This window comes from Scyliorhinus canicula, chromosome 3, assembly GCF_902713615.1.
Source record: "Scyliorhinus canicula chromosome 3, sScyCan1.1, whole genome shotgun sequence".
In the NCBI taxonomy this organism is placed as follows: Eukaryota; Metazoa; Chordata; class Chondrichthyes; order Carcharhiniformes; family Scyliorhinidae; genus Scyliorhinus; species Scyliorhinus canicula.
In genome coordinates, this window is record NC_052148.1 from 104664411 (window position 1) to 104680583 (window position 16173).

Below are 16173 nucleotides of genomic sequence, written 5' to 3' on the forward strand. Positions count from 1 at the left end.
GTAGAGGGCGAAGTCCGCCCAGCAGGGACCCGTTACCAAGCCCTTTAAACACTGTCCCAGACCTGGACCGGGTGTCCTGTTAGTACCGGGCTGGGGCACGTCCGTTGTGCGCTGCGGGTGTGGCTTTACTTTTGAATTTAGCATAAATCTATTTAAATCTTCATCTTTGGTGTCTCCTGGATTACTACACTGGCGACAAGGAGCAAGAACAGGATTCTGTACAGCCCTGCTTAAAAAAAAATCAACTCCAGTAAGGAAACGTAGGAAGAGAACCCGGAATGTCACTGTTCGGGAAACTCGAGCTGTATGATGCAGGCGTGGAGGATCGGCCCCAATATGCCAAAAGAATGCGTTATTTATTTTGACGACTGACAAAAGGAAACCCTTTTGACCACTTGTGGAGCCCCGCGTTTAGCATGAGTTTCTTAAAAAATAAATTTAAAGTACCCAATTAATTTTTTTCCAATTAAGGGGCAATTTAGCATGGCCAATCCACCTACCCTGCACACCTTTGGGTTGTGGGGACGAAACCCAAACAAACACGGGGAGAATGTGCAAACTCCATACGGACTGTGGCTCAGAGTCGGGATCGAAGCTGGGACCTCAGCGCCGTGAGGCAGCAGTGCTAAGCATTGCGTCACCCTGCTGCCCTCCTGTTCGGCATGTGTTTGACTTACCCGGCAGTCCCAGGCTCAAATGTTTTGAATTAACTTGTAAAATTAGTAGCAAACCACTATGGCCCAAAACCATCAGTATTTCTCTTGTGCTACATGTGCAATACAGCCGGAAGAATCCCTGGATAGTCTGTAACAGAATTCCTGACCAGGCTCAGGAAACTGGCGGAACACTGAATGTGGACACAAAATATGGGTCATCCCTGTTGCAGCTGCTATGGGACCGACAGGTATGCGGGATAAACAACATTGCAACAGAGAAAACAACTTATAGAACCCGCCCTGGGCCTTAAAACAACCATTGAACTAGTGATGTCCCTGGAAAATGCTGGAAGGGGCCCAGGAACTTCAAGATTCAATGGACCACAGCGTGCTTAACATCAGGCAACTGCATAGGAAAATCTGGCTCCCCGCAGAAAGCACCTCTGCACCCCAACCACGACCTGTTCACCACTCAGCCACAGCATGCAAGCTTACGGGTCGATGGTGACGAAACCCCAGAAACGTTAGGGAAGCTTCCCCGGTGGATCTCGGGGAACAGTTGCAAAGAGTGCTGTGCCTACGGTTGAAGGATACAGCCAAGTAAACGCTGCCAGAAGTGTCAGTATGTGTACCGCTGAGGTTGGAGGTCAAAGCTACCTCAGGCCTGGGCCTTGTAAAGTCACAAATCCACAAACCCGAACAGGATGAACTGATGTAGCAGAACTGCATCCCCACCCAAAAAGTTTCTCCATTCAAAATTAAACTCCAGGTCAACAGCCACCCCTTGGAAATGGAAGCGGACACAGGAGCTGCAGTCTCCATTATAGGAGAGCTGACCTTTAGACACCTCCGAGCAGGCATCTCGTCCCTGGGCTTGCGAGACACCAGGGCCAGGCTGGCCACATACACAGGGGAACCTCTACGAATGAACCACCATGACCCTAATCATTCATGGGCAACAGAAGGTCAGACTCCCTATAATAATTGTACAAGGACCAGAACCCAGTTTTCTATGCAGAGACTGGATGCAAGAAAATCTGATTCGACTGGCAGAAAATGTGAACTTGAGTCCGACACAAAGTCATCGGGATATATCCCGAGGTATATCAGGAAGGTCTCGACAAAAGTCTACATAGATCCAGAGGCCCTACCCAAGTATTTCAGAGCGCACCCAGTCCCCTATGTCTTGCTCACCAAGATAAAGGTCGAATGTAGGCAGCTGAAATGCCTTAGTATTATACACCTGGTAGTATTTGCGGAGTAGTTCCGACAAGTTCCTAGGGGTACACATCTCCAAAAATCTCCATTGTTTTGGCTCGGATCCAACTGGGCACTATTCTTGGCAGCTTAAGAGTACTCCTTCGAACACTGCCCCAGAAACACACACAGGGCGTCAGTCACTTACCGTTGCCCACAAGCTCACCCAGTCCTGTCAGTAATGGACAAAGTTTTCATTACTTTAAAAACCTTATGGACACCCACCCAAGTCGACGTTACCACCAAGAAAGCACAACAGCGCCTGTACTTCCTCAGGAAACTAAGGGAATTCGGCATGTCCACATAACTCTTACCAACTTTTAGAGATGCACCATAGACAGCATCCTATCTGGCTGCATCACAGCCTGGTATAGCAACTGCTCAGCACAAGACCGCAAGAAACTTCAGAGAGTCTGACCACAGCCCAGTCCATCACACGAACCTGCCTCCCATCCATTGACTCGATCTACACCTCTCGCTGCCTTGGGAAAGTGGGCAGCATAATGAAAGACCCCTCCCACCTGGGTTCCTCACTCTTCCATCGGGCAGGAGATACAAAAGTACAAACAGACTGAAAAACAGCTTCTTCCCAGAATTAACTTTCAACAGAGCCTCCCACTTTGACTGGTACCCCATACTGCACATATGCAAACTGGCTGGACGCCACACATTTCCAAACTGACAGAGGCGATGCATGCCTCCAGCTGCAGCTTGATTTAGCATCCAGGAAATCCATCACCATCAACACCCATACGGGGTTATATGAATACACTCGCCCACCCTTCGGGGTCGCATCGGTGTGCGCCATTTTCCAGCGCAGAAAGACAAATATCCTTCAAGGGCTGCCTAGGGACACACAGACACAGACACACACGCACGCACGCACGCACACACACACACACAGCCAGGCCGTTTATTGGGTCAATGTTTTAAATCGTGTATGTCTATCCATTTAGAATGGGCTTTGGCTATCAGGTGTCCTCCGTGACTTCCAGCGCCACCATTGAGAAACTCTGGTAGTCATTTTGCTCTCATGGGATGTTGGAGGTCCTCGTGTCCGACAATGGAACCCCCTTCAAGAGTGGAGAATTCCAGGTCTTCGCGAAGTGCAACAGGATGAAACACATCCGAAAGGCACTATACCACTCAGCTTCGAATGGCCTGGCCAATCAGCTGGTCGAAACATTTAAAAGCAGTATAAAGAAACAAACAGCCAGCTCTTTCGACATCAAACTGGCTTAGTTCCCCTTCAATTAGAGGACCATGCCACATGCTATGCCAGTGAAATTGCTCATGCGGCGACGCCTTTGGACCGGTCTCAGTCTATTGTTTTCCAACCTAGGTAGGAAAGTGGAGTCAAAACAAGAGGCCCAGAAAAAAAATTACAATACCCGACAGGACCTGCAGGCCAGGAGATACCAATAATCTCTGTAATTTCTGAGATGGACCCTCTTGGTTCCCAGACGTTGTTGTGGAAAAGACTGGTCTGTGTCGTACAAGGTCAAAACCAGGGTGAGGACCTTAGAAACAAAAAACACGTGGACCATTTCAGTAGCAAAGAACCCTCTACTGCAGAAACTACTCTGGGTGGGGCAATGCCTTCAACGTTCTTGGAACCTAGCTCCAGGGAGGGGACTTAACCCACATTAAACCAAGGTCATCCCTCAAGAGGACAAGACTGGCTCACAAACAGAGACTGAAGTGATTCATCAGCAATTGGATATCAACATAAAGAGCCTCCATCTGTGGCCTTTTAACATTTGGCTAGGAAGTGATAATCCCCCATCCACTTCACGCCTGTACATATGGTTCCCTGACAGTGGACTCAAGGCAGTGTGCAAAGAAGACCCCATCGTTGTGGGAGTGAGGGGGAGGAACTGGAGTTGGGGGGGGGGGGGGGGGGGGGGGGGGGCGCGAGGTACGGCTGGTGGTTGTGATAACCCTCACGAGGACCACGGATAATCACTCATCGATCTCCCAGTGCGGCTCGTGGATTATGAGTTCCCATGGTAACGGGTGGAGGTTACTGAGCTGTTTAAATGCTGTCCTAGGCGTTCTGCTGCAGCAGAGAAACAGGCCATTTGGTTCATCGTGTTTATACCAATGAAATGAAATGAAAAATGAAAATCGCTTATTGTCACGAGTAGGCTTCAATGAAGTTACTGTGAAAAGACCCTAGTCGCCACATTCTGGCGCCTGTCCGGGGAGGCTGGTATGGGAATCGAACCGTGCTGCTGGCCTGCTTGGTCTGCTTTAAAAGCCAGCGATTTAGCCTGGTGAGCTAAACCAGCCCCTACAAGGACTCATACCACTGTAATTCATCCTACCCATCAACATTTCTATTCCTTTCTCCCCCATATGCGTATCTAGCTTATTCTTAAATGCATCTATGCTTTTTCCCTCAACTACTCAACTTAGCAAATGCAACATTCTCACCATTCCGTTAAGAGGTTTCTCCTATATTGCTTATTGGTCTTATTAGTAACTATCACAATTCTAACCGCTTATGGACTCCCCACAAGTGGAAACATCCTTTTTAGGACTACTCTATCAAACTTTTAAGATCTGTAACAGGTCACCTCTCGGTCTTGTCTTTACTGAAAATAAATAACATGGCCTGTCAGTCCTTTCTGATTGTTGTGAACTCTTAGTTCTGGTACCATTCTTGTAAATAGAATCACAGAATGCTTACAGCACAGAAGACAGCCATTTAACAATTTTGTGCATGCCAGTTTTCCACAAAAGCAAGTCAGTTAGTCTCACTCTATTAACCTTTCCCTGTCGCCGTACAATATTTTTTCTCCTCAGCTGCATATCCAACTCTGAAAACCACAAACACTTTTTTGCATTTTCTCTTGTACTTCTAGGTCTTTTTGTTATATGGAGAATAGAACTTTGCATCAGTTTATTCCAATACAGTACATGGGACCCTGAGATACCTCAAAAAACTTCAATTGCAGCTTGTTATTTACAGTATCCATTCCACGTCAAACACACAGCCTGAGCTGTTTTACAGTTTCTGACCCTCAGTGTACTACAACAGAAAGAGCTTGTGATATGGTCCAGTTAGGGGCCAGTAACATTGTTTAAAGTTTGAAATTCCAGTTGTCCACAAGATTCCATGGTTTTGAAAAAAATAAAATAAACATTACAAAGTCAGAAAAGTAAAAATGTGTAATATCTGACTTATACTCTAAACATTCAAAATTAACAGGAGGCAAATGTGAAGTAACAGGGAAACTATAGTCGAGCACACCACACTGCAAACACAGATAAATTGAAACCAGAGAACCATAAAATCCAGTCATCTCCAAGACATTGTAGCCTTTCAGGGTTCAGTGAATACATTCAAACTAATATAGCTTTAATTCCGAAAACCAAACATTTCTTTGGAATGCACTTATTTACAAGCATTTCCAGTTCTCCAGCTAAGTAAGCCCACCTGCTGTTATAGAATCTTACCTTTCTAGCTGTTAACCCCTTAAATCCACATGACGCCAACTTGGAGTATAATAGATCCCATTTTCTACATTTAAACTTTAATCTTTCCAGAATTAAACATTGCCTCTAAAATATTAGCGTGAATTAGATATTTATCACACTTGTCTTTTCCTACTGTGACTATGCGGCAGCTGCTCCAAAACTTTAGTGTATCCTTTAACATGTAGTCCTGGACCTTAGAATGTGTTACTCCGTATCACACATTCCTGCATCGACAACTCGAAGACCAATAGGTTTTGGGCACACCAAAGAACATCTGTCACCGAGTTGATGGCCCTCCAGCAACAGTTGATGTTATCTCAGTATGTTTCCCTGAGAACAGCCGATACAGCACAGAACCAGAATTACAGAGCTGCTTGCAATAAACCTCGACAAAAACCCCTGCATCTATTTCCAGATCTGCTTTGCAAAGGCACAACAGTCTTGCTCCCACCTTAGCTGCCTTGAGGGCAACATGTGGATCGGGGTGAGACTCCAGTCATGCAGGAGGGATTTTATGAGGCTCTTTTCACAACAAACCAAGCCATATTTTGGTGCTTGTTTGAAACTTCTGATGACGAAGCAATTTGCCAAAAAACTTTGATGGTCTGTTCAAAGACCTGCCCGACGGAATCTACTACCGCTCTTTCTCGCAGGGTCTTGAGGTGGTTACGAATGGACCACTACCTGATGGACTCGTGGTCAAAGGTGTTTTTCGGCATAAACTTTTCCATGAGGGATAGTCGGTATAGCATGGTCCAATTGAATGGAGAGTTCCGTAGCAACATGGCCCGATCAATCCTTTGCAGCAATGGGCATAAGTAGAATCTCAGTATGTAGTAACACTTGGTGTTTGTGTATTGGGGGTCTACGCACAGCCATACACAAAAGGTGGTCAACAGAAGGGCGATGTTAGGTATTTACCCCCCCCCCCCCTTACTAGAGATTTGTTCATCATGTCCATGATTTACTTTGGTTCCCGAGGCCAGTTTGAAATAGTGCAGGTGCATATCAGTTTTTCAACCAATAATGGATCTGTGCAGAAAATGGCGATGTTGTCCACAAACATGGAAGTTTTGATCAGAGTGTCTCTGGAGCCTGGGATTGCCACCATAAATATACATAATCTTCAGGTCACGAATGAATGTAGTCTCAATGTCCATTCTGCACCAGATTTGCAAATCACTTTCTTTAATTTTTTCACACGATTCATCGAGGTCCACAGCAGAGAAAAGGCCCTTCAGCCCGTTGCATCTGCGCCAGTCAAAAACAACCACCCAAATATCCTAATCGCATTTTCCAGCACCTGACCATTGTCTAGTCTACCTTTGTATCACAATTGCACACCTAAATACTTCTTAAATATTATGAGGGTCTCTGCCTCCTCCACCCTTTCAGGCAGTGAGTTCCAGACTCCCACCACCCTCTGGGGTGAAATAGTTTTTCCTTGCATTCCCTCTAAACCTCCTGCCTCTTACCTTAAATCTGTGACCCCTGGTCATTGATCCTTCCACCAAGGGAAAGGTTTCTTCCTATCTACTTTATCTATGCCCCTCATAGCTTTATGCATTTCAATTATGTCCCCCCTCAGTCTCCTCTGCTCCAAGGAAAACAACCTCAGTCTATCCAATCTCTCTTCCAAGTTAAAACCCTCCAGCCCAAATAACATCCTGGTAAATCTCCTCTGTACCCTTTGAAGTGCTATTATATTGTTCCTATAATGAGGATTCCAGAACTACACATGGTACTCTAGCTGTGGCCTAAACAACATTTTATACAGTTCCAGCATAAGCTCCCTGCTCTTAAACTCTATGCCTCAGCTAATAAAGGCAATATGCCTTCGTAGCCACTGTATCCACCTGCCCGGCTACCTTAAGGGACCAGTGTACATACACTCCAAGATCCCTGATCCTCGGTGCTTCCCAGGGTCCTGCCATATATCTTGTATTCCCTTGCCTTGTTTGTCATGCCCAAGTGCATCCCCTCACACTTATCTGGATTGAATTCCATTTGCCACTGATCAGCCCATCTGACCAGTCGGTCTATATCCTCCTATAATCGAAGACGATCCTCCTCATTATTTATCACCCCACCAATTTTCATATAATCCACGAACATATCAACCCTCCTACATTCATATCTAAATCATTTAGATAAACCACAAACAGCAAGGGCCCCAACACTAATACCTGCGGGACCCCATTGGGCCCAGGCTTCCACTCAGAAAAACACCCCTCGACCATCAGCCTCTGCTTCCAGTTCTAATGGCCCGCATTTGGCCCAGAACCCTCTGTACCCAGCTTTCCATTAAAACTGTCGAAATGCCTTTTAAAAGACAAAATTGTACCCGCCTCTACTACTGCCTCTGGCAGCTTGTTCCAGACACTCACCACCCTGTGTGTGAAAATATTGCCCCAATCAACTTTGAAAGTTCCTGTCTAATACCATCAAAATTGGTCTTGCCCCAATTTAGAATTTTAACTTTTGGGCCAGACCTATCATTCTCCATAGCTATCTTAAAACTAATGGAATTATGGTCACGGTCCCAAAGTGATCCCTCACTACACCTCTGTCACCTGCTCTTACTTATTTCCCAAGAGGAGATCAAGTTTTGCTCTTTCTCTAGTCGGACCATCCACATACTGAAGAGAAATTCCTCCTGAATACACTCAACAAATTTCTCTCCATCTAAGCCCCTAACGCTATGGCTGTCCCAGTCAGTGTTGGGAAAGTTAAAGTCTGCAACTATTACCACCCTACATTTCTTGCAGCCACCTGTAATCTCCTTACATATTTGCTCCTCAATTTCTCGCTGACTATTTGGGGGCCTGGAGTACAGTCCTATCAAAGTGAACTCTCCCTTCTTATTTTTCAGTTCTACCCATATAGACTCAGTGGGCGAACCCTCGTCTATATCCCCTCTCGGTACTGCCGTGATATTCTCCTTAACCAAAAACGCAACTCCCCCTCCTCCCTTACCTCCTGTTCTATCTTTGCTATAGCATCGGTATCCTGGAATATTGAGCTGCCAGCCCTGCCCCTCCCTTAGCCATTTTTCAGTCATAGCTATAATATCCCAGTCTCACGTACCCATCCATGTCCTGAGTTTACCTGCCTTGCCCATCAGGCCTCTTGCACTGAAATAAATGCAGTTTAATCTAGAATTTCCTGGCTCTCTGCCCTGCTTTCTCAAACCATCTGTCCGGTCATGTTTTGTACACTCTCCGTGTGTTTTATTTCTCTTAGCTTTACTGGACCCATTCATTGAGTTATCCACATTCTCTGTTCTGTGGCCCTTTTTGACTTTGGTTTCTCTGCCTTTCACTTTTCCCCTTACTGCATTTTGTTTCTGTCCCTTTACTTCCCTTCGACTTCCTGCAACAGTTCTCACCCTCCTGCCACATTAGTTTAAACCGTCCTTAATGGGTCCTACTCTTCCTCAAGCTATCCTTTTACCCTTAACATAAAATGTAGGATTTTCCTTTATTTTACCTGCCAATATCCTTTCATGTACCTTCTGCTCTCCTAATTTCCTTTCTAACTTCCTTCTTGCACATTCTACATGCCTCTAGGGCTTTTGTTTTGAGCCCTTGATATCTGCCATAAGCCTCCTTTTTTCACCTTATCCATTGCTGTTATATCCCTTGGTATTCAGGGTTCACTCGATTTGTTGGTCCCACGCTTTTTCATGATTGGAACATGTTGGACCTGCGCGCTCCCTATTTCCTTCTTCAATCCGTCCCACTATTCTGTCACAGATTTATCTAAAAAAGTATCTGCTCTCAGTGCACTCTGGCTAAATCATACATGTTAGAATCATAGAATTTACAGCGCAGAAGGAGGCCATTCGGCCCATCGAGTCTGCATCGGCCCTTTAAAAGCGCTCCCCACTTAGATCCACTCCTCCACCCTATCCCTGTAACCCAGCCTAACCTTTTTGGATATTAAGGGCAATTTACCATGGTCAATCCACCTACCCTGCACATCTTTGGTCTGTGGGAGGAAACTGGAGCACCCGGAGGAAACCCACGCAGACATGGGTAGAATGTGCAGACTCTGCACAGAAAGTGATCCAAGCCGGGATTCTAACCTGGGACCCTAGAGCTGTGAAGCAACAGTGCTAACCACTGTGCTACCATGTCGCCCATGTGATGTGCAGGGGTATCAACAGAGTGGCCAAGTTCAGAATGAATTACTCATGGTAATTTTCGAGGCCTAAACATTATTGTATTTCCGTGGCATTCCTTGGGGTCAGGGCCCCTTTTATGGCCTGAACCTTCTCCTCCCCAGTGTGCAGGCCGTCTATGTCCACCCCATACCCTAAATATGTCACAGCTTTTGCCCTAAAATCGCATTTGCTTCTTTTCAGGCAGGCACCAACATGGAAGAATCATTTGAGGACCTCCTGTAGGTTTTCCATGTGATCCATATTGGTGGTCCCCACAATGAGCACAACAGCCAAATACACTTCTACCTTGGGTGGTTCCTGAATAATGCCTTCATTTGAAATAATGCAGGAGCTGAAGAGACCCTAAACGGGAGGTCGTGTACTTGAATAGTCCCCTGTGGCTATTTATGGTTGTATTCTTTTGAGATGCGGAGTCCAGTTCTTATGAAATTCGACCTTCTCTCAGTTTAGAACTTGGATTTCAGGCCCATCCTTGTCTTTTTCCATAATAATCTTGAATTTAACGGGAGATATCGTCACCGTCTGCAAAATGACTGACACTTCAACCACCTGTCCGGTTTTGTTACCTAAAATTAAGTCCCAATGCAGTCCCTTTTCTCCTTTTTGGTTTTTAAGTTCTGCCCATATATCTTCATTTGATGAGTTTCTAAGATGTTGCCCCTCCTTACTGCTGTAATGGACTCCCTGATCAAAATTGCGACACCGCCTCTTCTTTTACCTCCTTCTCTGTCTCGCCTGAAGATCCTATATCTTGGAATATTGAGCTGTCAATCCTGTCCCTCTCACAACCATGTCTCAGTGACAGCAATAACATCATGCACCATGTTTTAATTTGTGCCCTCAACTCAACTGCCTTATTCGTCAGGCACCTTGCAGATTTCCTTCCTTAAAAGGATATTAGTATAATAATCGCTTATTGTCACAAGTAGGCTTCAATGAAGTTACTGTGAAAAGCCCCTAATCGCCACATTCCGGCGCCTGTTTGGGGAGGCCAGTCCGGGAAAACAAACAGTTCTTGTGGCTGCATGTAAGAATTCCGTTCCCTCTAAACCTTTCACACCACAGTTAATGTTGGGAAAGTTGAAATCCCACACGATCACGACCATATTACTTTAACGACCCGTATGGGGGACAATGGCTGATAGTTTAATGAACACATTACTTATTTATTGTATTTAAATTCCACCAGCTGCCATGTTGCAATTTGAACCCATATCCCCAGCGAATCAACCTGTGTCTCTGCATTACAGGTCCAGTGACATTACTACGACACCACTGTCTCCCCTTTCTGCATGCAAGTTACTTAGCCTGTCCTTAATCATTGCTATAGCAAAACTTAAATCACCATTGACAAGAGGTTCAACATTTCACAAACTTCGACAATGAGTTTTTGACAACAAAGACCTGCGCATCATGCTTCACAAGAGCGGACACTAGATGGGAAAATGATCTTGGAGGCCCCTGCCGCAAATAACCTGCCGGCTCTTCACCTTTTGGAGGTCGTCCTTGATATAGAGTCTCATTGACTGCAGAAGCATATTCTGAATACTTTTCTGGAGTTCTGTCATTTCCCTCAGATTCTCTCTCGCCACCTGAATACCTTTGAGAATGAAGAACTTTTTGAAACCTTATCCCATTTAGATTCTTACTTTACAGAATATTTGGCCTCTGTATTCCTGTTATCAAATGCACCAACTCACCATATCTATCCAAAAATGAATTTGCAATTTTCATTCCCATTCTACAAGATTAAAGTTTATGTTGCAGTAATCCTCAATAATAACTATATGCCTCAATTTAGTATTGTCTGTAAATCTGTGCTGTTGTATTTCAGAGCAATTATTGAGGGGAGTCCTTAAGTCTTCTCTTAAGCAGCCCTTTGTGATCAAGGATGTGTGTTTCCAAGCCAGTTTGATGCCTTCTGAGATGGCTGATAAATTTAGGATGATCTGCATACTCTACCACACAAAGGGCAAGTGGTGCTTGGAGAGTGGGGTAGATGGTTGTTTGGAGGTTTTTGCACTCTCTGACACCTCAACTTTGCCACTGGAGGCTCCTGACAAAATCTCTCAATGCGTTTGGTGTGCTCCTGAATAAACTTAGTCCATTTTGGTCAGTCATTAGCAGGAACTCCCATGAGTCGGTGAGAACATTTGGTATCGTCAGGGATGCGTTGAGGACATCCCCAAAGCCTTACCGTTGTCCGTCTGGGAGTTCCTTGCTCTGAGCGAGTTCAGTTCTGAGTAGAGCTGTTGACTGGTGTACAAAAAGCAATGTCCTGCCCAGCAGAGCTGTTTATGAGTGATTTAGTTCGACGATCATTCTTGCAACCGGATTCTTTCGAAGGCATTGTTGGTGGCACTTCTCCAGGACTTCGAGATGCCTGCTGCAGGCTATCCAAAGCAGATAGGATTGCCTGAATACCTGTTGACCGCCTCATAGAAGAACAACTATGGGATGGGGGGGGGAGGGGGGGGCTGCGGTGAGAAGGGTGATAACTGGGCCGTAGATTTCTCCCGATAGTCAACCTGCATGAACGCAGTTTCTACTTCCTGTCCATCAATAATGTGTTGCTCCTTTAAATGCTGAACACAAGATTCCGATGTAGTCACACTTACCACCGATTCATCGTTGCAGCACGCCCTTCCCTCCCTTTACCGTGCTGAAAGGAGCAGAAGTTACAAATCATTCTATATGATATATATATATATATATATTCAATCACCTGAAAAAGCCATTGAACAATTCCATTCGTTTCCAACTCCAGCGAGCTCCCAAGTACGCTTGCCAATCTGGTGCACCGTTCAATATCTTCCCTCCAGCCACATTTCCCACTTATTCACCCCGGTAACCGCAATAATAAATATCAAACGTCGCCAATAAAAATAAATATTAGATTTTTAACACCCCTTTCAAAATCGTACACGACATTTTATGCCTTTCCGTTAGAGTTGATGCCTCTGTGCGTCGTCAATGACTTGGCGCCGTTTGCTTTCAGGACCGATTTCGCAGCGAGCCAGAGCCGATTAGTCGGGCGCGACGGATGAGTTGCGAAGATTAAAAAAAATAAAATTTCGCGGCGACTCGAGGGGGAGGGTTCCTGTTGGAGCCGAGTACTCGGATGGTCTGGGAACCACGTTTTCATAGACAGGGTTGTTTTAAAGGTAGATTTTTTTTGTGTGTGTGGTGAGGGAGGCCCAGCTTGGTGCTCAGGATCGGGAAGTAGCTCGAGCGCGTTCCGGGTTTTAAACCGGGCTCGCGTTCTAAACAGCCGCCATGAGCAACATCTACATCCAGGAGCCGCCGAGCAGCGGCAAGGTAAAGACCACAACTTGGGGCAACACGCATATCAGTTAATGTCTTCATGTGAGACGTGTGCATGTAAATTAATTTAAGAACAAGGCCGTTGACCAGTGCAGGCCACGTCCAAATGGCTATATAAGCCCTTTAATTTAGTTTTTTGAGAGAACGTCTTCGTTATTTTTGACATTACTCTTCCCCCGCCCCAAACGTGACGGAACAGATTTTCGTCTGGCCTTCAGTTTTCATTTGTCACTGTTCGAATTTAATTATCTCTTGACAACTTTCATATCAGTTACTCCTGTACCCGACTCAACAAGGGTCATGTCATGTTCAACTCATTTAAAAGAGTATGGAGTAGCCACGGCACCTTGTTTATAAATATGTCTCCTGAAAGCAGTTGTGTGGCCAGTGATACTGTATGGCTGAACTGGCCAGTGATACTGTATGGCTGTGAAAGCTTTTTAAAATCTTTATTGTTGTCACAAGTAGGCTTACATTAACACTGCAATGAAGTTACTGTGAAAAGCCCCAAATCGTCACATTCCAGCACCTGTTCGGGTACATGGAGAATTCAGAATGTCCAAATTCACCTAACCAGCACATCTTTCTGGACTTATGGGAGGAAACCGGAGCACCTGGAGGAAACTCGGAGACATGGAAAGAATGTGCAAAATCCGCACAGTGACCCAAGCAGGGAATCGAACCTGGGACACTGGTGCTGTGAAGAAACAATGCTAACTACTGTGCCTCCATGCCCCTGGACTGTCATATATTAAGGCACAAGAGCCCAAAGCCATGATATGCTCCATTTGGAAGGACAGGCAAAAAGGAAAAGGTGGTGGAGTTGCATTGCTGGTTAAAGAGGAAATTAACACAACAAAGAACAAAGAAAAGTATAGCACAGGAACAGGTCCTTTGGTCCTCCAAGCCTGTGCCGACCATGCTGCCCGCCTAAACTAAAATCTTCTACACTTCCAGGGTCGGTATCCCTCTATTCCCATCCTATTCATGTATTTGTCAAGATGCCCCTTAAACGTCACTATCCTCCCTGCTTTCACCACCTTCGCCGGCAGCGAGTTCCTGGCACCCACTGCCCTCTGTGTAAAAAAACTTGCCTCGTACATCTCCTCTAAACCTTGCCCCTTAAACCTATGCCCCCTAGTTATTGACTCCTCTACCCTGGGAAAAAGCCTCTGACTACCCACTCTGTCTATGCCCCTCATAATTTTGTAGACCTCTATCAGGTCGCCCCTCAACCTCTGTCATTCCAGTGAGAACAAACTGAGTTTATTCAATCTCTCCTCATAGCTAATGCCCTCCATACCAGGCAACATCCTGGTAAATCTCTTCTGCACCCTCTCTAAAGCCTCCACATCCTTCTGGTAGTGTGGCGACTAGAATTGAACACTATATCCAAGTGTGACCTAACTAAGGTTGTATACAGCTGCAACATGACTTGCCAATTTATGTACTCAATGCCCCGGCCAATGAAAGCAAGCATGCCATATGCCTTCTTGACTACCTTCTCCACCTGTCTTGCCCCTTTCAGTGACCTGTGGACCTGTACACCTAGATCTCTCTGACTGTCAATACTCTTGAAGGTTCTACCATTCACTGTATATTCCCTACCTGCATTAGACCTTCCAAAATGCATTACCTCACATTTGTCCGGATTAAATTTCATCTGCCATCTCTCTGCCCAAGTCTCCAAACGTCTAAATCCTGCTGTATCCTCTGACAGTCCTCATTGCTATCCGCAATTCCACCAACCTTTGTGTCGTCTGCAAACTTACTAATCAGACCAGTTACATTTTCCTCCAAATCATTTATCTATACTACGAACAGTAAAGGTCCCAGCACTGATCCCTGCGGAACACCACTAGTCACAGTCCTTCAATCAGAAAAGCACCCTTCCATTGCTACTCTCTGCCTTCTATGGCCTAGCCAGTTCTGTATCCATCTTGCCACCTCACCCCTGATCCCACGTGACTTCACCTAGTCACACAGTGAACAGTAGCGAAGACATTAGCTCTGATGATATGGAATCTGTATGGATAGTGCTGAGAAACACTTCAGGGGCAAAAAATATTAGTGGGTTATATAGACACCCAAACTGTAGTGGTAGATGTTGGGAATGGCATTAAAAAGGAAATTAGAGATGCATGCGATAAAGGAACATCTGTAATTATGGGTGATTTTAGTCTGCATATAGTTTGAGCAAATCAAATTAGTCTGCACTGTAAATTCTATGATACAATACCGTAGAGGAGAAATTCCTGGAGTGCATACAGGATGGTTTTCTGGAACAAAACATTGAGGAAGCAACTAGACAACAGGCCGTCTGGACTATGTTTTGTGTAGTATGAAAGGAATAATGAGCAACTAGTTGTGCGATGTGTCTTAGGGATGATAAAATCTTTCATGAAGATGGAGAGTGACGTAGTTGATTCTGAGACAAAGATCCTAAATTTTAATAAAGGAGACTACAATTGTACGAGGTACGAGTTGGCCAAGATCAATTGGGAAATGTTACTTCAAGGGATGACGGTGGATTGGCAATGGTAGTCATTCAAAGGGTGCATAATTGAACTGTAACAAATGTTTACTCCTGTCTGGCGCAAAAATAAAACGGAAAAGATGGCGAAACCATAGCTTACATGGGAGATTAGAAATAGTATATGATCCAAGGAAGAAGCACACAAATTGACCAGGAAAGACAATATACTTGAAGATTGGGCGCAGTTTAGAATTCAGCAAAGGAGGACCAAGGGATTGATTAAGAAGGGGAAAGCAGAGTATGAGAATACGGTTCTGGGCATGTAAACATTTCTATAGGTATGTGAAGAGAAAAAGATTGATGAAAACAAATGTGAGGTCCCTTACAGTCAGAAACAGGGATACTATAATGGGAAACAAAGAAATGACTGACCAACTAAATAGATACTTTGGCTGTGTCTTCAGAAAGATGGCCACACATAACATACCAGAAATGTTGGGGAACGCAGGGATTAGTGAGCGAGGAACTGAAGGAAATCAGTATGAGTAGAGAAATGATGTTGGGGAAATTTATGGGATTGAAGACCGATAAATCCCCAGGGCCTGATACTCTACATCCCAGAGTATTTTAAGGAAGTGGCCCTAGAAATAGTGGATGCATTGGTGGTCATCTTCCAAGATTCTTTAGACTCTGGAAAAGTTCCTACAGATTGGAGGTAGCTAATGTAACCCACTATTTAAAAGGGCAGTAAAGAGTAAAAAAGGAATTATAGACAAGTGAGCCGGATGTCA

The 16173-nt window shown here is 45.0% G+C and overlaps 2 protein-coding genes across 10 annotated transcripts in view; one reads left to right on the forward strand and one right to left on the reverse strand.

The window, feature by feature from the left end:
* srek1ip1 (SREK1-interacting protein 1) overlaps window positions 1–12567 on the reverse strand; it is a 38883-nt gene extending 26316 nt beyond the window's left edge. For 3 of the 8 annotated variants that reach the window (XM_038791034.1, XM_038791036.1, XM_038791033.1), the window contains exon 1: window positions 12308–12538. In XM_038791034.1, coding sequence (XP_038646962.1) covers window positions 12308–12320 — 13 coding nt within the window. In that variant the 5' untranslated portion in view covers window positions 12321–12538. Of the gene's footprint in view, window positions 1–11282; window positions 11754–12307 lie in introns of those variants that run through there. The other 5 variants (XM_038791038.1, XM_038791037.1, XM_038791032.1 and 2 more) reach the window with 3 other exon arrangements.
* Window positions 12568–12579: 12 nt separating this feature from the next.
* The window catches only part of cwc27 (CWC27 spliceosome associated cyclophilin), a 276041-nt gene continuing 272447 nt past the window's right edge, over window positions 12580–16173 (forward strand). Inside the window, exon 1 of one of the 2 annotated variants that reach the window (XM_038791030.1) lies at window positions 12580–12746. Coding sequence is in view for 1 of the 2 variants with exons in the window: in XM_038791029.1 (XP_038646957.1) it covers window positions 12859–12900 (42 nt within the window). In the remaining variant the exon portion in view is untranslated. Of the gene's footprint in view, window positions 12901–16173 lie in introns of both variants that reach the window. The other variant, XM_038791029.1, reaches the window with a different exon arrangement.